General features: G+C 35.8%; 1 protein-coding gene across 5 annotated transcripts in view; it reads right to left on the reverse strand.

Annotated features, from left to right (window-relative positions):
* ANKRD12 (ankyrin repeat domain 12) overlaps nt 1-26,869 on the reverse strand; it is a 141,444-nt gene that overhangs the window by 102,438 nt on the left and 12,137 nt on the right. For all 5 annotated transcript variants that reach the window (XM_023587578.2, XM_058277372.1, XM_058277371.2 and 2 more), the window contains exon 2: nt 5,659-5,797. In XM_023587578.2, the coding sequence (XP_023443346.2) occupies nt 5,659-5,745 (87 nt within the window). In that variant the 5' untranslated portion in view covers nt 5,746-5,797. The remainder of the gene's footprint in view (nt 1-5,658; nt 5,798-26,869) is intronic.

The following is a 26,869-nucleotide window of genomic DNA, read 5'->3' on the forward strand; positions in this document are numbered from 1 at the left end:
AAGCAAGATAGTGAGCTGATGTGACAGGCCAACACAGTGAGCTGATGCAACAAGATGATGCCATAAGATGACGCAACAAGATGACGCAACAAAAAGGAAATACAATGAGAGACACAATAAGCAGAGAGTTGGAGGTGGCTCAAGTTACTGAGCACCTCCCTTCTATAGGGTTTGGTTCTCAGTGCCAACTAAAAAAAAAAGGAGCAGCAGACACAGAGAGCAGAAAGTGAACACAAATAATGAGGGGGGTAGAGAAAGAAAGAAATAAAAAATCTTAAAAATCAAAGCAAATTTCTTTAAAAAAAATTTTAAATCCAGCATTCTTTCTTGATAAAAACACTTTGAAAGATAGGAATAGAAGGAACATTCCTCAATATGATAAGGGCAATATATGAAAACCCACAGCCAACATTGTACTCAATGGTGAAGTGAAAACTTTTCCTTGTAAGATTGGGAATAAGACAAGGTTGTCCACTGTCACCACTGTTATTCAACACTGTGGTAGAAGTTCTAGCTAGAGCAATTAGAAAAGAAAATAAATAAATAAAAGGCATCCAAATAAGAAAGTGGAAATAAAACTCCTGCTATTTGCAAATAACATGATCCTAAACTGAGAAATTTCTGAAATGTCTATAAAACTACTTGAGCAAATAAATGAGCTTAGCAAAGTGACAGGATATAAGATGAACATACAAAAATCAGTAATGTTTCTGTACGCTAGTACTGAATAATCTGAGGAGGAAATCAGGGGGGAAATTCCATTTACAACAGCAACAAAAAGACTGAAATACCTAGGAATCAATTTAACCTATAGTCAGAAAACTACAAAACAATGGTAAAAGAAATAAAAGAAGACCTAAACAAATGTTCATGGATTGGAAGACACAATATCATGAAGATATCAACCTTATGCAAACTGATTTATAGATTCAATGCAATACCAATCAAAATTCCTACAGCCCTACTTTACAACAATAGAAGAGGCAATTACCAAATTTATTTGGAAGGGAAAGGGCACCTGAAAAATCAAAAACATTCTAAAAAATAACAGCAATGTGGGAGGACTCTCACTGCTTGACCTTGAAACATATTAAAAAGCTACACTGGTAAAAACAGCACGGTATTGGCATAAAGATAGAAACATTAATCAGTGGAATAGAACTGAGAGTGCGTAAATAGACCCTCACCTCTACAGCCAACCGGTTTTTGACAAACCTACCAAGTCCATGTTAATGGAACAAAACACTCTTCCACAGATGGTGCTGGGAGAACTAGATTTCTATTAAAGATTAAAAGAGGATCCTTATCTCACTCCCTTTACAAGCATCAAATCAAAAAGGATCAAAATCCTAAATATAAAAGCCAGGACCATGAAACTACTTGAAGAAAATGTAAGGAAACAAAGACCTTGTGGTAGGTGGTGGTTTCTTGAGCCTTACACCCAAAGTACGAGCAACAAAAGAAAAAATAGATAAATGGGACCTCCTCAAAATTAAACACTTTTGTACCTCAAAGAACTCTGTCAGAAGGGTGAAAAGGAAGCCGACTAAATGGGAGAAAATATTTGGCAATCACATATCCAATAAGAGTTTAATATCCATGATATATAAAGAGATGCTACAACTCTACAATAGACATTTGTCCAAAGAAAAAATACAAATGGTGAAAAAACACATCAAAAAATATTTAACATCATTAGCAATTAGGGAAATGCAAATCGAAGTTAAAATTAGCTATCATCTCACACCAGTTAGAATGGCCACCATTAAAAAGGCAGAAAACTGTTAAGTGCTGGAGAGGAATAGGAGAGATAGGAATGTTTACTCACTGATGGTGGGAATGTAGAATGGTACAGCAACTGTGAAGGACTGTCTGGCAGTTCCAATATGAATACATATTTGCCATGTAAGCCAGCAGTACCACGACTAGGTATATAACAAGAAGAACTGAGACTAGTGACATGACACTAACAGACACCTGCGCACCAATGATCACAGTGGCGTTATTCACAATTGCCAAAAGATGATGGAAACAATCCAGGTGGCCCACCAACTGACGAATGACAAAACAAACTGCAGTATATATATTATGCAGCTGTAAGAAGAAATGAAGTCACGAAGCATTTGACAGGGATGAACCTGGAGGACATTATGTTGAATCAAGTAAGCCAGAAACAAAAGAACAGTGTGTAATTGCGATATTCTGAACTAAATACATTGTGTACAGTCATGGAGTTGGTAACTAGAATACTGGGCACCAGAAAATATAATGAGGTTAGAGAACGGAAGGCTAAGGGTTAATCTGTGCAGAATTAGTAAAAAGGTGGTTTCTAAATCTTTGGAAATGAACAGAAATGGTGAGAGCACATTATAGTGTTTCTAACTAGCAGTGCTAAAATATGGGAATGATAATAGTTGAAAGGTAAAGTCTATGGTCATGCACATTACCAGAAGGAAAGCTAAAAAATGTAACATGGGACTGCAGAACATAGTAAAAGCTTATGTGAAATATGAATATGGGTAATACTGCATATATAAGACAGTCTTGCTTTGAAACTGAACAAATGTACATTAACGTTACAAGATGTTATCAGGCAAAAATACAAATAAAGCAAAATATGGATAGTATTGTATAGTAATATATTAATAATCTTCCATTAAGGTAAAAAAAAAAAGTAACTATACTAAGTGAAAGAACCTAGACAAAAGGTACTAAGGGGTAGAGGTTTTTTTGTCTGTTTTTTAAAATTACTTGAATAATGAAAACGTTCTAATAATGACTGAAGTGATGAATACACAACTATGTGATTATAACAAATTCCACTGATTGTCTACTCTGGATGTATTGTATGCTTATTAATATGTAACAATATAATTGATTTTTTAAAATGAAGGCAGTAAAAAAAAGTCTATATACTATATAACTCCATTTATATGAAATGCCCTGAAAAGGCAAATCTACAGAGCTGAAAGATTAGTGGCTTCCAAATCTGGGAGCTTGGGAGAGTATATGGGAAGTGATTGAGAATATATACACAGCATTTTATATGGGCCAGAAATGTTTTAATACAGACTGTGGTGATGACTAATAACTGTGAATTATACCTTAATAAAGCTGTTTTAAAAATGAATGTAAAATAAAGACATTCCTAGATCAAGGAGGACTGAGAGAATTCATAGCTGAAGACCTGCCTTACTGGAAATTATAAGAAAAATTCTTTTAGGCTGTAAGGAGGTGATACCACGCAGTAACATGAATCAACAGAAGAAATTAGGAGTGCCAAAACTGATGTGTGTCTTTACAAGGAACTGTATATTTTTCACATTAATTCTCTTATTTCTGTAAAATAAATAAGGTTTTAAAAAATGAAGTCTGACTCTACCTCAAACAATATAACAAATCAACTCAGAATGGATTAATGACCTAAACTTAAGAACCAGAACCATCAAACTCCTAGAAGAAAACATACGGAAACACTTTTGGGATTTTGTATGAGGCAATGGTTTCTTAGATGTTACCCCAAGACCACAAGAAACAATAGAAAAAACAGATGAATGGAACTGATCAAAATAAAAAACTTTTATGCCTTATGGGACTTTATCATGAACGTTACAAGACAACCTAAAGAATGGAAAAAATACTTAGAAACCACATATCTGATAAGGATTTAATATGTAGAATATATAAAGTAACTCAACTCAACAACAGAAAAAAAAAATTAAAAAACATGCAAAAGACCTGAACAAACATTTCTCCAAATAAGATATACAAAAGGCACATGAAAAGATGCTCAACATCATTAACCATTAAGGAAATGCAAATTAAAATCAAAGGAGATACCATTTCACAACCACTAGAATGACTACTATTTTTTTAAAATAGTAAGTGTTGGAGAGGATGTGGAAAAACAGAAATACTTGTTCACTGTTGGTAGAATTTAAAATGCTGCAGCCACTGTGGAAAATAGTTTGGTGCTTCCTCAGAAACTTAAGTATAGAATTACCACATGACCCACAATCCTTACTTCTAGGTACATAGCCAAAAAAATTGAAAGGGGGACTGAAAAAAGATATTTAACATATAAAAAGGATTATATAACATGAATAAGTGAGATTCATCTGATGAATTCAAAGTTGTTTTATCATACAAAAATGAATCATTGAAATAAACTATATTATATAGAATAAAAGACAAAAACCACAAGATCATCTCCAAAGATGCAGAAAAAAGATGCACAAACCCCCATTCACAATAAATACACTAAAAAAATTAGTAATATAAGGGAATTTCCTCAACTCATACAGCTAACATCATAATTAATAATGAAAAGCTAAAAACTTTTCTCCTAAGATAAAATAAAAAAGGATGTCTGCACCCTCAGCTTGTATTCATTATTGTACTATAGGTTCTCTCCCATGCTGTCTGTCAAGAAAAAGAAATAAAAGGCATCCACATTGGAAAAGAAGAAGGAAAGCTGATGACATAAACCCAAATGAAGAATACACTAAGGAATCCAAAAATGATTAGAATTATGAGTTCAGCAAGGTCACAGGATACAAGATCACTTTATAAAAATCTACTATATATCTATATATAGCAATGAACAATCCAAGAATGAAATTAAGATAATTCCATTTACAATAGCATAAAAAATAAAATATTGACAAATAATTTAACAATAGAAGTGCCAACCTGTATATCGAAAACTACAAAGCATTGTTAAGGGAACTGAGAAAGACCTAAATAAATGAAGAGAGTGTTAATGTTCGTGAATTGGAAAATTCAATATTATTAAGGTGGCAATTCAATGCTATCCCTGTGAAATCCCCACAGGCCTTTTTTTTGTTTTGTTTTTGTGCAGAAACTGACAAGCTGACCTTAAAATTTACATAAAAATGCAAAGGACCCTTAACAGTTAAAACTTTTTTGGAAAAAAAAAAAAACCACAAAGTTTGAAGGTTTCTGTTTTATGTTTAAGCAGATTTGAGGGTGCCTGGGTATGGAGGTGGGAGTAAGAGCTGATTATAAGTGGACATGAAGATTGTTTTATTCTAAAACTGGATTGTGAGAGTGGTTGCAGAACTATAAATTTCCTAAATATCATTAAATAGTACACTTAAAATGGGTGAATGGTATATGTAAATTATACCTCAATAAAGCTGTTTACAAAGATTTGTGAGCAAATGTTCACAGCAGCAGCTGTACCACAATGGCATAAAACTGGGAACATGTCAGATATCCCATAACAAGAGAATGGCTTTAAAAAAAGAGAAAGACTTTCAGAAAAGAAAAATAGAAAAAAAAAAAGTTAATCCAGTGATAATGTATAAAACTAGGTAATAGAAAGACAAAGGTTAGTGAGACTAGCTAGACGACTACTGCAGAAATCCGAATGAAGATTCTGTGGGTCTATACTACATAAGAATGAAAACAGGACAATATAAAAGGACAGAATCACAGGTTCTTGACAACTAATAATAATAAACATCAGAACTGTTAAAAACATTTATTACTTACTACATATTCTGCATTGCGTAAGCATGATGCTTACGCCCTTTCACTGTCACAACAGTTCTATAAAATACTGTCTTTGATTACAGAGAAGGACATTGAAGATAGGGAAGTTAGAGTCAACAAATCTTTAGTATAACTATATACCTTTCTTCCACATGGCTTCTCTACCATATTGCTGTCACTGTCAGAATTTTCACTCTGAACTGGTTTTGTGAACCCAGATTTGGGCATCTTACAGCTGTTCAGCTAGCTTCTTCCTTTATCAAGTCTTCTCATCCTGGATCTGTAAAGAACGGATATATAAGTTATTTGTATGCATACATAAGAGAATATATTTAATAGGTTAATAGAACTTACCTAATAACCACAGGCTATCCTAACACTCTAAGTATGCATTCAAAAATCTAAGCTTCTAATTCAAGTTATCCTATTCAAGTTCAGTCATTTTGTTACTTAAAAGACAAAACTATTCTTACATATTGTCCCACCATCTCTAGACTAGTATTCAATTTCCAGCTTTCTGGATAGCCAGAAACAGTAGAATTGGAAGCAGTGGCAAAGGGCTTCTCATTCCAGCATGATTCCAGAGGCGGTAAGTCCTAATAGATTCCCTGGCAGTTCTGTGTTGGTCTAGAAGTCATTTCTGAAGGCCCAGCCTAGAACTTGACAGGTTTTAGCAGTAAATTTACAACACTTAATTCCACATACATTATTGAACCCCTTCTGAGGTTTCTTTTCTTTCACTGAAATGCCAGACAGCCCCAGGCATTTCAGTCACTTCATCATCCTATTCATGGATATAATGGTTATGTTGTACTATAATGATCACTGCCTGAAACCTTTTTTTTATAATTTGTTTGGCCTTCTCTCCCCTGATCCACAGCCTGATTTTAATAGGTCAAGAACCCTCCCAGAAGCTAATGCTTATGCAAAGTCTGTGCTTTGAGATTCAGAAAAAATTCCAGGAAAGGGGTCTTTAGATATATAAAAGGGAAAGCTTTGAGGTTACACCTATGTTGCTGTCAAATGACCTATTAGCAATGTGTGACTAATATAAAATTAATTAAAATTCAGTTTCTTAGTCTTACTAACCATATTGAAAGGGTGCAATAGTTACCATATACCACAGTGTAGATATGCAACATTTCTATGATTACAGAAAACTCTACTGCAAAGCACTGGGTTAGACTAAGGCTGCTGAGCAAGAAAAGTTTTACTTGGGTCATATGAACAAAAATGGCTGGCATGTTTTACTATTTCATGCTATAAAGAAGTTCATGTAAATGGGTAGCATAGGTCTAAGTCAGATGTCATTTTATACATGAATTATTAAAACTCAGAAATCTTGAATAGGACATAAACAAAAATCTATGTTCTTCAAATTGTTATACTGGTGCTTTAAAATCTGTTTAATTTCGAAAAAAAAAAAAAGGAAAATAAAAAATATCATAAGTGGAGTGCCTGTCTGGATCAAGACAGTAGAGTGAGACACTCGCAGAAACAACTGTCTCAAAGCTCCATTAAAAAATGAAAGGATTGCAGTAATGAGGTGGGTTTCCAATTCAAGGAAAAGGCAACTTAAAAATGATAGGACATCCTGGCATTATTGCTGGCCCTGTCCCATTCCTTTCACTGGCTTGGCATGGAGCCACCAGCCTGTGCTCCCAGTATGACCGCATAATCTGGGTTCTGAAGGGAGCAGAGTAACCCTCATCCACGTACTGGGAGCATGTATGTGTGTGCTAATCTGTCTGGTGGCAGTCTGAAGGACTGAACCAGGACAGTTTTCACAGGCTTGCTGTCCAGAACTTGCCCTGCACATGAAAGCTCACAGAGTTCTCCTATAGGATGCTGTGCAAGAGCAGTCAAGTAAGAGACACATGGGATAAAGGAATTCTGATTGTAGGACATACAGTGTAGTGCCCAGACTGAGAGTAAACACAATTTTCTTAGGGAAGGGGAGACACTCATATTTCTGTCAATGGGGGAATTCTAAGGTATGTGGAAATAACCAGAACAAGACACATGTACAGAAAGGATGGGGAGGACCCTGTAATTTTGTCTCAAGTTATTTTCTAAGCTCATTGTATGAATAAGCTCTGAAAGAGAACACTATCACAGACAAATCTATGAAGACTGGGAAAGGTACTTCCTGTTTTCTTTATTTTTAGTAAGCTCTTGGCATTCAATGAACTCTCTGTAATAAAATTAGTTGGACATAAGCATAAGGCACAAATGCCTCAGAACCCAATTAATTCCAGTGATAACACATTAAAATAGCAAAATGTCCAGGTTGCAATAAAAGATTACAAAATATACAAAGAAATAGGAAGTGATGGCCCAAACAAAGGAGCAAAGAGTTAGAAACCACCAATGAAGACCATCCCTAGGACATAGCAAAGACTTTGAAAACATATTCTTAAATATGCTCACAGAGCTAAAGGAAAACACACACACACAAAACTAAAAGAAATCAGGAAAATGACAGCTAAACACAAAAAGAATAACTATAAAGAGTTGGAAATTATGAAAAGGAAACAAACAGAGCTGAAGACCACAGTAAGAGAAATAAAGCAATTCCCTAGAGGGGTCTAACAACAGATTACAGCTGTGAGAAAAAAGAATCTGTGCACTTAAAGATAAAGCTATTGAATCATATATGCACTGTGAGTTCCAGAAGAAAATGCACTGTGAGTTCCAGAAGAAAAGAAAGGAGCAGGAGTATATGAAGAAATAATTTAATAAAAGATATGAATATACATGTCCAAAAAGCTCGACAAACTAAATAACAGGATAAACCCAAAGAGACCCACTCCTTGCTAAGTTAAAATCAAATTGCCAGGAAACAGATGAAGTTCAAGTGGCTGTATGCCTGCTTCTCCCTGTACGAAGTTGTGGATTCAATCCCCAGTACCTCTTTAAAAAAAAAAAAATCAAATTGTCAAATCCAAAGAGTAAGATAATTCTAAAAGCTGCAGAAGAGAAGCAACGTGTCACGTAAGATTAACAATCTCTTATCGGAAACCATGAAGGCAAGAAGGCAGTGGGAAGATATATCTAAAGTCCTAAAATTTAAAGACTGCCAGATCTTTATCTGGCAAATCTCTCTTTCAAAAATGAAGAAAGAATTACGATGCTCCCAGATAAAAGTTGAGGGAGTTCATCACACTGGACTGGTCCTGGAACAAGAGATGCTAAAGGGGGTTTTGCAGGTTGAAAGTAAAAGAAAAGAGACAAGAGACTGAAGCTACATGAAGAATGAAAAGAACTCCAGTAAAGACAATGACATGAGTAAATATAAATACCAATATATTTGGTTTGTAGCTCTACTTTTCACTTCCTACAGGAATAAAAGGCAAGTGCATATAATGTAACAAATCAATGGTTCTGGTCTTATAATGCTTAAATATGCAATTTGTGATGACAACTACATGAAGTGTGCTAATTCAGAGAAATACAGGAACATAATTTGTGTATGTTATTGAAATTAAATTACTACCAAACTAAATGACATTGTTATAGATTCAGGATATTAAATTTAAGCACCACAGTAACCATGAAGAAACTATCAGAGACTATCCAAACACGCAGAGACAGAAAGTATAATATAGGTTATTGAGGGCAGCGAGAAGGGGAAATAGGGAGATATATAACATCCTCCAGGTTCATCCATGTTGCTTTACAACTTCATTTCTTCTTATAGCTGCATAATACTCCATCGTGTGAATAAACCACAATTTGTTTATCCATTCTTTGGTTGATTGGGACATCTTGTTTCTATCTTTTGGCAATCATGAATAACACCCCTATGAACACTGGTGTGCATATGTCTGTGTCACTGCTTTCATTTCCTCTGGGTATATACCTAGCAGTGGTTTAACTGAGAATTCACTTTTTGTGCCATGGATATTTACAAAATTTTAATTCTAGTAACATATACAACCTAAAATTTCTCCTTTTAATTACATTCAAATATATAAACGCAGTCCTATTAATTTCATTCACATTATTGTTGATGCTACCATCAACAATAATCCACTACCAAACTTTTCCATCATCCCAAATAGAAACCCTGTACATTTTAAGCCTTAACTTCCCATTCCCTACCCTCACCCTGTCCCCTTGTAACCTAGATTTTAGATTCTGACTCTATGAGTTTGCTTATTCTAATTATTTCTCATCAGTGAGATAATACAATGTTTATCTTTTTTATGTATGGCTTATGTTATTCAACATGTCTTCAAGGTTCATCCAAGTTGTCACATGTATCAGAACTTCATTCCTTTTTACAGCTGAGTAATATTCTATTGTATATATATATACAGATTTTGTACCATTTTACTGGTTGACGGATACTTGGGTTGCTTTTATCCTTCAGCAATTGTGAATAATGCCACTATAAACACTGGTGTGTAAAAGATTTGTTAGAGTCCCTGCTTTCAAATCTTTTGGGTATATACCTAGAAGTAAGGATTGCTGGGTCATACGGTAATTCTATACTTAACTTTCTGAGGAACTTCCAAACTGTATTCTGCAATAGCTGCATCATTTTACATTCTATTAACAGTGAACACGTGCTTCTATTTCTCCACATCCTCTCCAACACTTGTAATTTTCTGTTTTTTTTTTTTAATAGTAGCCATTCTAGTGGATGTGAAATGGTATCTCATTGTGGTTTTAATTTGCATTTCCCTAAAGAATAATGATGTTGAGCATCTGTTCATGTGCCTTTTGGCACATGAGATACCCTTTGAGAATCATCTATTCAAGTCTTTTGCACATTTGTTAATTGGGTTGTCTTTTTCCTGTTGAGTTGAAGGATTTCTTTATATATTCTAGACCTTAAAACCACATCAGATAGCCTTCCAAATATTTTCTCCCATCCTACAGAATGGGTTGTTGTTTTAGTTCTATGATAAAGTTCACTGAGGCACAAAAGTTTTTATTTGATGAGTTCCCATTTATCTATCTTAAAAATTTTCTTGCTTGTTCTTTAGGTGTCAAGTCTAAGAAACCATAGTCTAATACAAAGTTCTGAAGATGCTTCCCTAGGCGTTTGATAATGTTCTGGCTCCTGTATTTAAGTTTTTGATCCATTTTGAGTTGATTTTTGTACAAGGTATGAGATAGGGGTCCCTCCTTCATTCTTCTGCAAATGGAGATCCAGTTTTCCTTGTACCATTTGTTAAAAGGACGATTCCTTCCCCCACATTGAGTGGTCTTTGCACTCTGCCAAAAATCAGCTGGCCATAAAAGTGAAGGTTTATTCTTGAGTTCTCAATTCTATTCCATTGGTCTATATGTCTGTCCTTGTGCCAGTACTGTTTTGTTTTGATTACTGCAGCTAATTAATGGGTTTTAAAATCAGGAAGCATGAATCCTCCAACTTTGTTCTTTCTTAAAATGGCTTTGGCTATTTGTGGCCCTTAACCTTCTACATAAATTTAATGATTGACTTTTCCATTTCTGTAAAGCTGGCTCTTGGAATTTTGATAGGGCTGTGTTGAATTTGTAAATCACTTTGAGTAGAACTGACATCATATTTAATCTTTCAGTCCATGAACATGGAAAATCTTTCCATTTATTTAGATTTTCTTTGATTTACTTTTGGAATGTTTTGTAATGTTCTGTATACAAGTCCTTTATCTCCATAGTTAGATCATCACTAGATATTTGGTTATTTAATTGCTACTGTAAATGGAAAATTTTCCCCCTGATTTCTTCTTATTGTTCACTGTTAATGTATAGAAACACTACTGATTTTTGGGTGTTGATCTTGAACCTCACCATTTTGCAGAATTCATGTATTAGCTCTAACTTTGTTGTAGATTTTTCAGGATTTTCTGTATGTAGGATCATGTCATCTGCAAATAGGGAAAGTGTCATATATAAGGAATCCTTAATAAAATTAACATCTGATTTCTCAACAGAAACCATTACAACAGATGAAGAATGACATCACATATCAATAAAAGGGTCAATTCAACATGAAGATTTACAATTATAAACATATATGCACCTAACAGTGGAGCAGCAAAATATGTGAAGCAAATATTGGCAGAATTGAAGGGAGAAAGGGACAGTTGTACAACAGAAATTTTGGTACATCATTTGAAATCTAAATAGAGTAACAGTAAGAAAATAGAGGATCTGAACAACACTATAAACTAACTTGATCTAAATGATATCTACAGAAAACTTCACCTAATAATTGTGGAAAACACATTCTATTCAAGTGCACACTTCTCTAGGATCATATGTTGGACACAAGAGAAGTATAAACTTTAAAATACTGAACTCATAAAAAGTTATCTGTTTGACTGCAACAAAATACAGCTAGAAATCAATAACAGAAAAAAGTTGGAAAATTAACAGCACCCTCTTAAACAACCAATTAAGAAATTACAAGGGAAATCAGAAAATAGAGACAAATAAAAACAAAGACACAACATACCAAAACTTATGAGATGTAATGAAGGCTGTGCTAAGGAGGAAATTTGTAGCTATGAATGTCTGTATTTAAAAAAAGAAGAACCTCAAATTAAAAACCTAACTTTTACATCTTAAAGAACTAGCAACAAAAAAACAAACTAAAAGTTACAAGAGAGGAAATAATTAAGATTACAGTTGAGATAAAGTAAATATGCATAACAAACATGCATAACATCATAGAAGGGTCCCCTATATCAACCCTCCACCTTGCATTGTCATGAGATGTTTGTTACAAATTATGAAAGAATATTTCCAAAATCTTACTACCAATTATAGTCCTTATCTTCCATTTGGTGTATCCCCCCCCAACCTACCTTATTACTATTTTTAAAATATATTTTTTATGACAGAAGTTGTAAACTTATAAGACAATCAAGCACATGTGCACAATTCCCAAACAACACCCCTCTATCAATACACCACACTGTGGTGGAACATTTGTTACAGATAAGAGAATATCATCTGATTGTTATCACATCCATTCTGTACATTAGGCACATATTTTCCCTACTGCCCCATTATTCACATAGTATATCTATGGCATAGATGCAAGAAGATTTTATTACTACTGCTAACCACAGTCCATAGGTCACACCAGTTGTATTTTCCCCATGCTTCTCCACATTCTCACCACCCTGCAATAGTGATGTAAATTGGCTCTAGCTAACAAAGGACACTCCTACATCTGTACCATCAACCACAATTCTCATCCACCTCTTGCTTTACTGTGCTATTCACATTTCCTATATTATTCTCTAGCATTCTGCCAATTGGCATTTACATACCTAGACTACCATTTTTAGCCAGGTCCTCATTTATAAACACACTGTTACTCACTATGTGTTACCATCCACTCTATACATTTCCCCACTTTTACAGTAAAGCTAATTAAAACTACTACATACATCAAACATCAGTAGTCCATCTCAGTCTTCCTCTTATCTCCCTTAAGAATCCACCACATACCATGAGGTCTTGAAGATATTTTCCTACAATTTCTTCTAGAAGCTTTATGGTTCGTGCTTTTATTTTTAGGTTTTTGATCCATTTTGAGTTAATTTTTGGATAAGGCGTGAGATAGGGATCCTCTTCCTTCTTTTGGCTATGGATATCCAGTTCTTTCAGTACCATTTCTTGAATGGTTTGTTCTTCCCAGGCTGTGTGTGACAGGCTAGTCAAAAATCACCTGTCCGGGTGAAACGGACTTTGGCCCAGTGGTTAGGGCGTCCGTCTACCACATGGGAGGTCCGCGGTTCAAGCCCCAGGCCTCCTTGATCCGTGTGGAGCTGGCCCATGTGCAGTGCTGATGCGCACAAGGAGTGCTGTGCCACATAGGGGTGTCCCCCTCGAAGGGGAGCCCCACGCGCAAGGAGTGCACCCGTAAGGAGAGCCGCCCAGCGCGAAAGAAAGTGCAGCCTGCCAAGGAATGGCGCCGCCCACGCTTCCTGTGCCGCTGACTACAAAAGAAGCGGACAAAGAAACAAGACGCAGCAAAAAGACACAGAAAACAGACAACCGGGGGAGGGGAGGGGAATTAAATAAAAATAAATCTTAAAAAAAAAAAAATCACCTGTCCATACATTTAAGGGTCTGTTTCTGAACCATCAATTTGGTTCCATTGGTCTGTGTGTCTGTCTTTATGCCAATACCATGCTGTTTTTACCACTGTGGCCAGGTAATATGATTTAAAGTCTGGAGATGAGAGTTTGCTTTTCCTTTTTAAAATATTTCTGGCTATTAAGGAACCCTTACACTTCCAAATAAATTTTATAATCGTGTTTTCAATTAAAAAAAATGCTGGTGGATTTTTATTAGGATTGAATTGAATCTGTATGTCAACTTGAGAACTGACAACTTAATGATATTTAGTCTTCCAATCTATAACATGGAATTTTCTTCCACTGATTTAGGTCTTTTTTCACCTAACACTGAATGGCAGTTTTCTGAATACAAGTGCTTTACGTATTATTCCTATTTGAGTTTCATCTGCCATATTTTATTTTCACCACTCTTTTGACACTTTTAGTTACTTTTATTGATATAATCTTCATTTTTAGTGTCTCTTCCAGGCCTCTCTCTCCAGTCTTTTCTGTTCAGGCTCTAGCACACCCTTTAGGATTTCCTGAAATCTTGGTAAGAAATTCTCTCAGTTTCTGTTTATCTGTGAATATTCTAAACTTGCCCTCATATTTGAAGACAATCTTACCAGATATAAGATTCTTGGCTGGAAGATTTTCTCCCATAGTTGCTTTTTTTTTTTTTTTAATTTCATATAGTTTTATTTATTTTATTTCTTTTTTAAAATTTCTCTCCCCTTCCCCACCCCTCAACCCAGTTGTCTGTTCTCTATATCCATTTGCTGTGTGTTCTTCTTTGTCCGCTTCTATTCTTGTCAGTGGCTCCAAGTATCTTTGCCTCTTTTTGTTGCGTCATCTTGTTGCATCAGTTCTCCGTGTCTGCTGCACGACTCCTGCGCACGCTGAACTTTCTTTCGTGCTGCGTGGCTCTCATTACAGGGTGCACTCCTTGCGCGTGGGGCTCCCCTCCATGGAGGACACTCCTGTGTGGCACAGCACTCCTTGCACGCATCAGCACTGCGTGTGGGCCAGCTCATCACACGGGTCAGGAGGCTCTGGGTTTGAACCATGGACCTCCCATGTGGTAGGAAGATGCTCTATCCATTGAGCCAAGTCCACTTCCCCCACAGTTATCTTAAATATATCATACCACTGTCTTCTTGCCTCCATGGTTTCTGGTGAGAAATTAGCACTTAATCTTATTGGGTATCCCTGCTATGTTATGCATTGCTGTTCTCTTGCTGTTCTCAGAATAATCTTTGTCTTTTGCATTTGACATTCTGATTAATATGTGTTTCAGAGTTGGTCTATCCAGATTTTTTTGGATAGGAGTATGTTGTGCTTCTTGAACATGGGTATCTATGTCCTTCAATAGGGTTGGGAAATTTTCTACCAGTATTTTTTCAGTCCCTTTTCCCTTCTTTCCTCCTTCTGGGACACCCATGATGGTTATGTTTGCACGTCTTTTGCTGTCATTTAGTTTCCTGAGCCCTTGTTCAATTTTTTCCATTCTCTTCTTCATCTGTTCTTTCTTATGTTCACTTTCAAAGGCCATTTCTTCAACTTCACCAGTCCTTTCTTCTGCCTTCTCAAATCTATTATATGATTCCAAAGTTTTATAAATTTCACTCATTGCACCTTTCATTCCATAAGATCTATTTTTCTATGTATGATTTCAAATTCTTTGTGTTCATCCAATGTCTTCTTAGTATTCTTAATCGCTTTAGCCATCTCATCGAATTTATTAAGGAGATTTGTTTGAACATCTTTGATTAGTTGTCTCAACTCCTTTATGACATCTGGAGGCTTATCTTGTTCCTTTAACTGGGCCATATCTTCCTGTTTCTTGGTGTAGACTGTAATTTTTTTGCTGGTATCTTGGCATCTGTCTTACTAGAGTATTTATTCTGGGTGCATTTTTTCTCGTTAGTTAGGCCTCCCTGCTCTTTCTCCCTTGCTGGTTGTGCAGTAGGAGCCAAGGATGTAGTTGGTGCTATAAGCTGCGGAGGCTCACACTGTCCTCATTGTCCAGGGACTGATGAAGCTTCTCCCAACTTTCCCCTTTGCAAGGAGCAGGGACAGAGTCACAGCTGTGTGGAATTATTCAAGTCGTGCAGGCCTAGTCTGTAGTTGCCCAGAGAGACTGATGAAGCTTCACGTCCTTTCTCCCCTGCCTGGGGTGGGGATGGAGCTGCAAGTATGGGTAGCAATCTATGCAGTGCAGGTTCAGGATGACTGCAATGCCAGCCAAATGTACCTGCAGTTACCTGGATAGACTGGTGTAGAGCCCACCAGCCTCCTCCCTGCCGGAGGTGGGGCTGAAGCCTAAGCTAGGGCTGCAGGCTGATCTGGGTGAAAGAAACCAGTTCCTACAGTCCCTGTGATTTTCAGTTAGCCTGGCTTCCCCTCAAGCTGGGGGCAGAGTTAAAATGGCAGCTAACAGCCTCTTTCTGACCTGGACAGGTTCATACTCCAGCTGTTTTTAAGGTTATACCTCAGCCAGCCGAGTCTACTAATTAGTAGCTGAAATCTCAAATAGTCAGGAATAAACTTAACCAATGACGTTAAAGCACTTGCATTCGGAAAACTGCAACTCAATGTTAAATCAAAAAAGGCCTAAATAACTGGAAGAATATTCCATGCTCATGGATTAGAAGACTAAATATCTTCAAGATGTCAATTCTACTCAAATTGATACACTGATTTAATGCAATCCCGATAAAAATTCCACCAGCATTAAAGAAAAAACTGGAAACACGATCATTAAATTTATTTGGAAGGATAAGGAGTCCTGAATAGCCAGAAACATCGTAAAAAGGAAAAGTGAACCCTCATCTCCAGACTTTAAATCATAATACCTATCTATAGTGGTAAAAACAGCATGGTACTAGCCTAAAGACAGATACAATAGACCAATGGAACCAAACTGATGGTTCGGAAACAGACCCTCACAGGTATGGTCAAGTGATTTTTGACTAGCCTGTCAAAGTCACACAGCTCAGGCAGACAATTCATTCAACAAAAGGTGCTGAAAGAATTGGACATCCACAGTTGAAAGAAGGAAAGAGGACCCCTATCTTACACTTATCCAAAAATTAACTCAAAATGAATCAAAAATCAAAAAATAAAAGAACCATACAACTTCTAGAAGAAATTGTAGGAAAATATCTTCAAGACCTGGTGGTAGATGGTGGATTCTTAAAGGAGATAAGAGAAGAACTGAGTGGACTACTGATGTTTAATGTATGTAGAAGTTTTAATTAGCTTTACTATAAAGGTATGGAAATGTATAGAGTGGATGGTAACACACAGTAACAGCTAGTTTACAAATGGGGATATGACTGAAAATGGTAGTCTAGGTATGTAAATGCCAATTGACAGAATGCTAAAGAATAATCTAGGAAGTGGATAGCACAGTAAAGCAAGAGGTGGATGAGAATTGTGGTTGATGATAGAGATGCAAGAGTGTTCTTTATTAGCTGGAACCAATGTATATCACTATTGCAGGATGTTGGAAATGTGGAGAAGCATGGGAAATATACAGCAGGAGTGACCTATGGACTGTGCTTGCCAAATGTACACTATGGACAAGGTAACAATCAGATATTATTTTATCTGTAGCAAATGACACATCACATTGTGGTGTGTTGATGGAGGGGTGTTGTTTGGAAATCCTGCACATATGCATGATTGTCTTATAAGTTTACAACTTCTGTCAAAAAAATATATTGAAAAAATAATAATAGGGTGGGTTGGGGGAAAAACACATCATATGTAAGATAACGACTATGATTAGTAGTAAGATTTTGACAATATTCTTTCATAATTTGTAACAAACGTCTCATGACAATGCAAGGTGTTGGGGGAGGGCTGATGTATGGGACCCCCGTATGACGTTATGCATGTTTGCTTTGTAAGTTCACAACTTTTACTATACACTTAATTGTTTATGTATGTTCATATATAAATGATATAAAGATAATAACAGGGGAAAAATACTTTAATAGTAATATTTTGACAATGCTCTTTAATTATTAGGTAAAAAGGCTTAAAAACAATACAGTTATTGGTGGTAGGTTTAGATGTTATATATGTTTGGTTTGTAAGTTCACAACTATTATACATTTACTGTTTATGTATGAGTGATATATTTCAATAAATTAAAAAAAAAAAAAGTAATATGGTGGTTCCTCAAAAAGTTAAATATCAAATCACCATTTGACCAGCTAAATGTAGAATTACCAATCCCACTTCCAGGCAAAGAGAATGCAAACAACACTACAAACATTTGCTTGCACACAAGTCTATATACAGCATAAACAAACTGTAGTTCATAGACATAATGGAATATTACTCAGGCAAAAGAAAGAATGGAGTTATGAGATATGCTGCTGCAACATGGAAGAACCTTGAACACACGCTTAGTGAAACAAGCAAAACACATATGGACAAAAACTGTCAAAAATTTTATGATATCACTTATAAGAGGTAACTAGAAAAAAGAAATTTACAGAGAAAGAGTGCAGATTAGAGATTATGGCATGGGGTAATGGGGAGTGTTTATTTATTTGTAAATGCATGCATATATTACATACATACAAAAAGCAAGCCAGGAAAAATTAGCAAAAAAAAAAAGGCTAAACTGGACTTCACAGTTAAAAACTTTTGCTCTTCAAGTGACAATGTTAAGAAAATGAAGAGCAAGCCACATACTGAGTGAAATCATTTACAAACTATGTCTTTATAAAGGACTTACATCCAGAATATATAAATCAAAAAGATCAACAATCACATTCTAAAATGAACAAAAGATTTTAACAGACAATTAACAAAGAATATATAATGGATGGAAAAGAAGACCAAGAAAAATGCTAGTCCTCTTTAGTCTTCAGGAAATTTAAAACTACAATGAGATGCCACTACACACCCACCAGAAGGGCTAAAATTTAAGAGACTGAGAATACTGAGTATGAATAAGGATGTGGAGAAACTAAAACACTCAAACACTGTAACATTTTATAAATGAAAATAACTGGTAGTATCTTCATGTGACTGAAAGAAATTATTCATATTCTGATGTTCTTTGAATAAAGTCTTAGTGGATGTTACACAGCTTGTACTTTAGTCTTCTTGCCCCGAGGGCTGCACAAAAGCATAAATACTTTTTAAGGGCTTCTTCCTTGTTTAAAGCCAAATGGCTGTAAGCTCTACTATGGACTTTACTATCCAACAACTCAAGGATAGAGTCTTTCCAATGAGGGATATACCCTTGAAATACATAGATTCTTGTTCCTTACAGACCAGCATCTATGTGTATTCATCTAGCAGCAACTCACTGCTAGGTTTGATAGCTTATAAAACTATGTCACTAGGTTTGAGAGCTTTCCCACTTTAATTGCAGCTGTAAAAGATATCTTCTTCTGAAACAAAATAACCCATATTCTCTTGGTGTTTCTCCTATAGTGGCATTACTATTGTAGTAATTCAAGAGACAATACATATTTTAAAATATTACTGCTTTCTCTGGATAATTTTGCTTATAATGAAGATACAAGCAGTCTACTTGCTACTCAGCGGTACCTAGGTAATATTAGCAAGCACATAAAAAACTCTAGTGTAAATTGAACATCACTTAGTTGAAGAAGTTATATTAAGAACTCCTAAAAAAAAAGGTGTTTCTTAAGCCAGTCCAAATTACTATCATAGTGGGGAATCACAGAAGGGTGAACATTTTTGGTTGGCTAACACCATTATCTAAAACCGTTCGGGAAAACGGACTTTGGCCCAGTGGTTAGGGCGTCCGTCTACCACATGGGAGGTCCGCGGTTCAAGCCCCGGGCCTCCTTGACCCGTGACCCGCGTGGAGCTCGCCCAAGGAGTGCCCTGCTACACAGGGGTGTCCCCCGCTTAGGGGAGCCCGACGTTGCAAGGAGTGCGTGCAAGGAGTGCACCCATAAGGAGAGCCGCCCAGCGCGAAGGAGGGAGCAGCCTGCCGAGGAATGGCGCCGCCCACACTTCCCGAGCCGCTGGCGACAACAAAAGCGGACAAAGAAACAAGACGCAGCAAAAAGACACAGAAAACAGACAACCGGGGGAGGGGAGGGGAATTAAATAAATAAAAATAAATCTTAAAAAAAAAAAACATTCAATAACATCAGCCTCATCTCCCATTTCCTCCTTCTTCCTACCAGCACACTACTCTCAAAAATACACTTGAAAATAAACAAAAAGAATTAAAAAAAATTTTTTAAATACACTTGAGTTTTCACAGCTTCATAGTGATGACAAAATCAGAATTTACTACCAGTTAGTTTATGTTATTTGACTAATATACTTAAGCAAAACTAAAATTATAATCAAGTTTATCAAGCAAATAAATTATGGTCGTTTTCCAGACTTCCTCAATGACAAAAAAAAAAACAACAAAAAAACCACCCTGGAGTGCTTGTTAAAATACATTGCTCAAGATTCTTCCCTGGAGATTCTGATTTAGTAGTTCTGGAATGGGACCAAGAATTTGTATTTTTAATAAATATCTCAGTGGTTCTTATCATTAGGGAAGTTTGAAAACAAATTAATCTAGGGAGTTTTTAATGACACTATAAAATATCTCGTCTGAAAAGGATTCACCTAGAATGACTTAAAATAGATTTCCCACACCATATTAAAACATATACATACATAACATGCATATGAGGAGGGTGGGTATCATAATTTAACAGATGATTCCATTAACTTTTTTTCCCCCTATGGTCACTTCTTTTTTTTTCTCAGGATGGTAACTCTTTGGAAAAGTGTTTCAGCTTATACGACAATTGGATCCTCAAGTACATTCAAATACTAATTACCATATTTAGTGTGCCCCTTTTCTTACTGATTCTTAGTTATGCCATAAATGTTCCATAGATTTATTCTTTTGACTGACCAGTTTCCAGTTTTTACTGGGTACGGCAGGAAGTATCTATTTGTTTCTTGATACTTGGCCAGTTACTACTCTCTGTAGATATTTAAGTTTAAAACAGTCTTAAGAGAAGCTTGAGGGAGTGCATGTGGCTCAAGCAGTTGGGTACCCGCCTTCCACATGGGAGGTCCTGGGTTCAGTTTCCAGTGCCTGTTAAAGGAAAAACAATGAGCAAAGAGATGAGGGTGAGGGGGGGAGGGGAGGAAGGGGCATGGTAGGGAGCTTGAAAAGCAAAGTTTAAAACCTTCAATATTTCTGTATCTTTTTAAAAAGATTTATTTATTTACTCCCACCCCCCACCCCCAATTGTTTTGCACTCCCTGTCGGCTCTCTGTGTCCATTTGCTCTGTGTTCTCTGTGTCTGCTCATCTTCTCTTTAGGAGGCACCAGGAACGATCCTGGGACCTCCCATGTGCGAGAAAGGTACTCAATTGTTTGAGCCACTCAGTTCCCTGCTTTTATTGTGTCTCATTGTCTTTCCTCTTTGTCTCCTTTATTGCATCACCTTGTTGTGTTCAGCTTGCTGCACCTGCCTGTCACACTGGCTCACTGTCTTGCTCATCTTCTCCAGGAGGCAAATATGGTAGGTGGGAGCTCAATCACTTGAGCCACATCCACTTCCCATGTATCTTTTAGATTATATGTAGAAAAAAATTTAAGTTTTACAAACTGTCCTTGCAAAGCCTACTTTGTTGGTATCTCTACAAACTGCTTTTGATGCTGACGGGAATTCATACAACTGAAAAAAAGCTACTGTATCTTAAATTTTTCAACTTTGACCTACTTAAAATGGGGAAAAAGATCTCAACATCTATTTAGCTTACCTAAAATCCTTCTTTTGAGTAGAAAATGGTCCCTCTAGAAGACTATCACTCCCTTGACAGTTACTTTACAAGTCTTAGATTATGCATGCATTTCTTTAGCAAAAGTAGTTGGACTAATCCATTCTTGGGACACCATGTATACATGCTTAAAAAGTCCAGTTACTGAAAAAAATACGCAAAACTACTGTTGATTAAAATGTGCATAACTATAAACACTGTAAAGTTTAATCAAACAAGGATAACTTATTAGTAGCAACGTCACTAAACTAATGCTAACTTTTAATTTAATGTAGTTCAACACTGTTTTAACTTTTGGAATGAATGTGAACTACTTTTATAATCAGCAAATAAAGAAAACAATAAAACAGATAATTTCTGTTTTGTACCTAATAGTTCTGGAGAACCACAGTGTTCTAGGTAGAACCCAAGGGAAAAGAATATATAACCCGGCAGGTAAGAGACTGATTCATTCAGAAGTAGAGGGGAAGAGGTAAAAGGTACTTACATGTTTTCCAACTCAGTCACCAAAAGAGTAAAAGAAGCAAAAGATTTAGGACAGACACTCAATCCAGGAAATTTAAGCTACATTTGGGTTGGTACTGCTAAATGTTTTATCTTACAGGAATCTAAACATGGCAGATAATTCAGAACACTAAATAAATACATTTTTTTTAAACAATATTAACACAAGCTGATTATTAAAGGGTGGGTTTTTTTTTATAAATACACAAAATATAAGTTATGTACCATAGTTGGCAATAATAATTTGATAATTTTCATTCATAATTTGTAACAAATATTCCATAACAATGCAGTGTTGCTGGTGGGGTGATGTGTGGGAAATGCTATGCATGATTGTTTGGTAAGCTCATGATTCCTGAATAAAAAGTAAAAAATAATAAATCAGCTGGTCATAAATGTGATGTTTGATTTCTGAGATCTCAATTCTATGCCATTGTTCTTCATGCCTGTCCTTGTGCCATTACCATACTGTTATGATTGCTTTAGTGTTGTAATATTTCTTAAGACTGGAAACATGAGTTCTCAAATGGCTTTACCTATTCAGAGACACTTACCATTCTATATAAATTTGATGATTGACTTTTCCATTTCTGTAAAGGTTGTTGGAATTTTAATTGGGATGGCATTGCATCTATAAACTACTTTGGGAAGTACTGACATTGGAATATTTAGTCTTCCAAATTAAATACAGTATAAATGGTCAATATGTGTATATTACATTTAAAATTCCACCAAGTTAAACCTATAATACAGAGTGATATTTAGATACCCAATTACTTGAAATATAAACAATCAATATTCTAGCTAAGACTAAGGCAAAATACATTAGGAAGCATTTAGAAAAACAGACAAAGCACTAGAATATTGTGTTCAAGTTTTAACTCTTTGAATTTCAGTTTCCTCCTCATTTTAGAAAGAGGTCCATTCTAACTGTTAAGACTCTATTATTCTTTATCTCCTTCTCCCTTTCCTCAACATAGATACATCATTAAAAGTATGTCCAAGGAAGGAGAGGTGGCTCAAGTGATTAGGTACCTTCCCCCTACATCAGAGGTCCCAGGTCCAGCTTCCTATGCCTCCTAAAGAAACAAGGAAGACGAAAAGACACATCAAGTGCAAACAAGGGGGTGGGGAGAAATAAATAAATTAAAAAAAAAAAAAAGTTGCCAAAAAAAAATTATGTCCAATAAGCACCTGTCTACAACTGATTCTCCTCCTAACTTCAACAAAATCAAATTAACTAGTTCAAATTACTTAAGTACGGGAACTTCCTTTAGCTATCGTACCCCAGTTTGCTCATGGAATTATTGAATCATTTAACATTTACTAAGCATCTATCTGCCAAGCAATGAACTAAATATGAACAAGAAACAATCCTGAAGGGAGTTTACTGTTTTTAAGGAGCAAATAATAAATGCTAAAAAAAAGTACAACAGTATCAACACAAAGGCATCTTTCAAATCAGATGATGTCTACAGGGCAGGGATTGGAAATTCCAAGAAGAGGTAGCACTAAATTAGGGTACTAAAGTAACAACAACAAAACAGAGTCCTGAAAGAGTCTTGAAGGATGACTATAAGACAGATGGACATGGGGTGGGGCCAGGGAAAAGATAAATATGTACACAAGCATGTGCACACTCACACATTCCCACACAAGGAAGCAGGCCACCTGGAAGGGATAGTACAAATTGAAGTACAGTGTGGGTAAAAAATGAGGGTGAAAAAGTTGTAAAGGGTCACATTATAAAGCACCTTGTGAGAGTAATTTGATCTTCATGATGAGAAAAGGCAATTTAAGTCTTTTTAAAAGGCAATGCCATAGTTCAAGTAGCAGTTTAAGAAATGACCCTGGTGAAACTTCGGAGGATCAACCTTGGTGAAACTTTGGAAGAAAAATGAGATGAGAGACGAGAAGATCCCTTAAAGTATAACGACCAGATTGGGGGTGGAATAACAAGAGCAAAGTGGCCAGAATGATACCTAAGTTTTCAGCTCCAGCAACATATAATACAAAGTAAATATGCTTTAAAAATAATTTAAAAGACAATTTACTACATTTATACTCTAAGAGTAATAATTAAGCATGCCTCACATTTTCAAAAGACACATTTCTCATTATTTCATTAGATGTTATCTACAAAATAGATTAGTTTTAACAAGATTTTTTGACAGTTTCAAACATCTGACTATAAAGGACCTATTCTGTCAATACATTTAGAGTTTGTAGAAAAATTAATAAGGCAGTTTTATTTACAATTATCTATTTGCCTCAGTGGGTATCTAACACACACACACACACACACACACACACATTCCAGATTGTTAAAATGGGTATGTAGTATATTTATCTGCTGTTGTGGGAGTTGGCATACCTCTATGATTACTTCTAAGGTCTAAGATTTAAAGAAAAAAAGAAAAAGAGTTACTGAGTTTACTGACCTCCTTCTAGCCTTGCCAGGTTCTAAATTGTTGCAACTTCTACAAGCCAGTAGAGGGCTGTAACAGCTCAGAGAATGACTATGCAGCTTTACTTTCATGTCTGGCACTAGCAACTGAAAAAATTAACCATTCCTGAAAACAGAAATCTAATAGCCACTACAGTGTATTCACTTTACTCTCAATAGTGGAAAGAGTTACAGATTCTAACTGGGGTCAGGAGTAATCCCCCCAAAATGTGAAGACTAGAAACACTCTGTAATTAAGAATTCCACTACCACTTCTTTCTCTTTGAAGCAAAATGGTAAAGAGGAGAGCAAGTAAAATCTCGCTAACACAGAACAACTACAGGCAAAGTCAAATTGAGTTAGTAATTCACCACTTCCTTTCAGATCCCACTGCTCCACACTGCTGCTACCACACAAATATTCCTAAAATGATGTTTTCATTAGGTTACTCTCACATCTACTTTATCAATTCTGTTCTGCACACAGACCAGTATTGAATTCTAACTCTTCCTTGCTTAGATGTCAACATCTATTTCTACTTCACATATACAACCTTATTCTCAACTCCCCTACCCAGACTACTCCTACTATTATTTATCGATATGCAAAAGAATTAAGATGGAAAAGGTTAAGTTTACTGAGTAAGCCACATATTAGGTAAGCTTTGAAGAAAGACAGATGATACATAGGTCAAAACGGGAAAGCCACTATTGGGAAGCTTGTGCAAAGAAATAGACATAGTAATCAGCATGTGGAAGTGAGGAAATGGATCTTGGGTAAGTATATTAAGGGTTTCCACCTGAATTTGTAGTGTTTACTTCTTAAGCTGGTGATATGTACTCAGGCACTAGTTACATTATCTTCTCTACCTTTCAGAAAATCTGAAGTATTTCAAAACAAAAATAAAACGGGAAGCGGATGTGGCTCAATTGGTTGAGCACCTGCCTCCCACATGGGTGGTCCCGGGTTTGGTTCCCATTGCCCCTAAGAAAACAAAAACAAACAACAAACAAATCAAATGAAAAAACCAACTCAGGGAAGTCAATGTAGCTCTGTGTTTGAGCACTGGCTTCCAACACACAAGGTCTCATTTTCAATCTCCAGTCCCTGGTACCTAAAAAAAAAAAAACACCCCACAATTTTGGTGTTTTAAATTTTACCCTTTCCCCTACTTTCCCCAAAAGACAAGCTACTGTAATGAGCCTTTGCTATATATCATAACAATTCATTCATAACAATTATGAATAAGACTGGTATCATTCTAAGTATTCAGAGCTTAATCCAAAATAGCCCCATCTCACTTTTACTGCTGTCTTTAATAATAGCAGGGACATACTTTAGCCTTAAATGAAAGAATACTTTTAATTGCTTAGATAATTGGCTATAAATTTAACAGCCATATATATAAAAAACAAGTGACTGGGATAAAGGTCATATCATAAATTATTACCAGAAGAGTTTACCATAATCACTATTTCTGCAGCAAATGCCTGTATCCTGAAAATCATCTTTATCTCCCCCCAAATTGTTTATGCTAATGTAAGTAAAAAGTCATTTCTAGTCCACAAACCACACGATCCACACTCTGACCCAACAATAGTGTGGTTTATAACAGTGCTTCAGTTACATTCTAAAATTGTAGCTTCCATATAACTTCATACCAGGGTTGAATTGTTTGGCCCTTATTTTTGCCATAATTTATTCTCACTTTTCCTGTCTCCCACGTTCACCAACACAATCTCTCACACAAGATTTCGAGAAAAATGTATTTTTAAGGGTACTGAAAAAACAAACAAAAACAGGCTTTAAGTTGATTTAGGGAGCAAGCTGTACATATATGTCATTAGTAAATAGCTCTTTTGGAGCACTTCAGCAAAACTTTTCCAGCCAAAACATGCTGAAGAGAATTATGAGAAATATGGTAAAAATAATGGTTCAGAGCAGAATAAATTCACTATATTCTAATCACTGACCTAAGGAAGTAACATGAAAAGGTTGGTACTTTGAAAACTCCAATGTCAATGGGAAAGAATAAGAATGTACTTGGGTTTTTTAAAAAATTGTAGTAATATACCTAAAACACAAAATTCCCCCATTTTAACCATTTTTAAGTATATAGTTCAGTGGAATTAATTACATTCACTATGTTGAATTACCACTATCCATTACAAAGACTTTTTCATGACCCCAAACTCTCTATATATTAAGCAATAACTCCCCATTTTTCCCTTTCCCTGGTAATCTGTAATCTACATCTACTTTATTAATGTACTTTATTCTAGATATTTCATATAATGGGAATCATAAACTATCTGCCTTTTGCATCTGGCTTATTTCACTCAATGCTTACAAACTTCATGTTTTAGCATGTATCAGAAATTCATTCCTTTAGTGGCCTATTATTTTTTGTATGCATATACCACATTTTGTTTATCCATTTATGGGTTGATAGATACATGGGTTGTGTCCACCTTTTGGCAATGTGAATAATGCTGCTATGAACACTGATGTAAAAGTATTTGCATGAGTCCCT

This window comes from Dasypus novemcinctus, chromosome 16, assembly GCF_030445035.2.
Source record: "Dasypus novemcinctus isolate mDasNov1 chromosome 16, mDasNov1.1.hap2, whole genome shotgun sequence".
Lineage (NCBI taxonomy): Eukaryota > Metazoa > Chordata > Mammalia > Cingulata > Dasypodidae > Dasypus > Dasypus novemcinctus.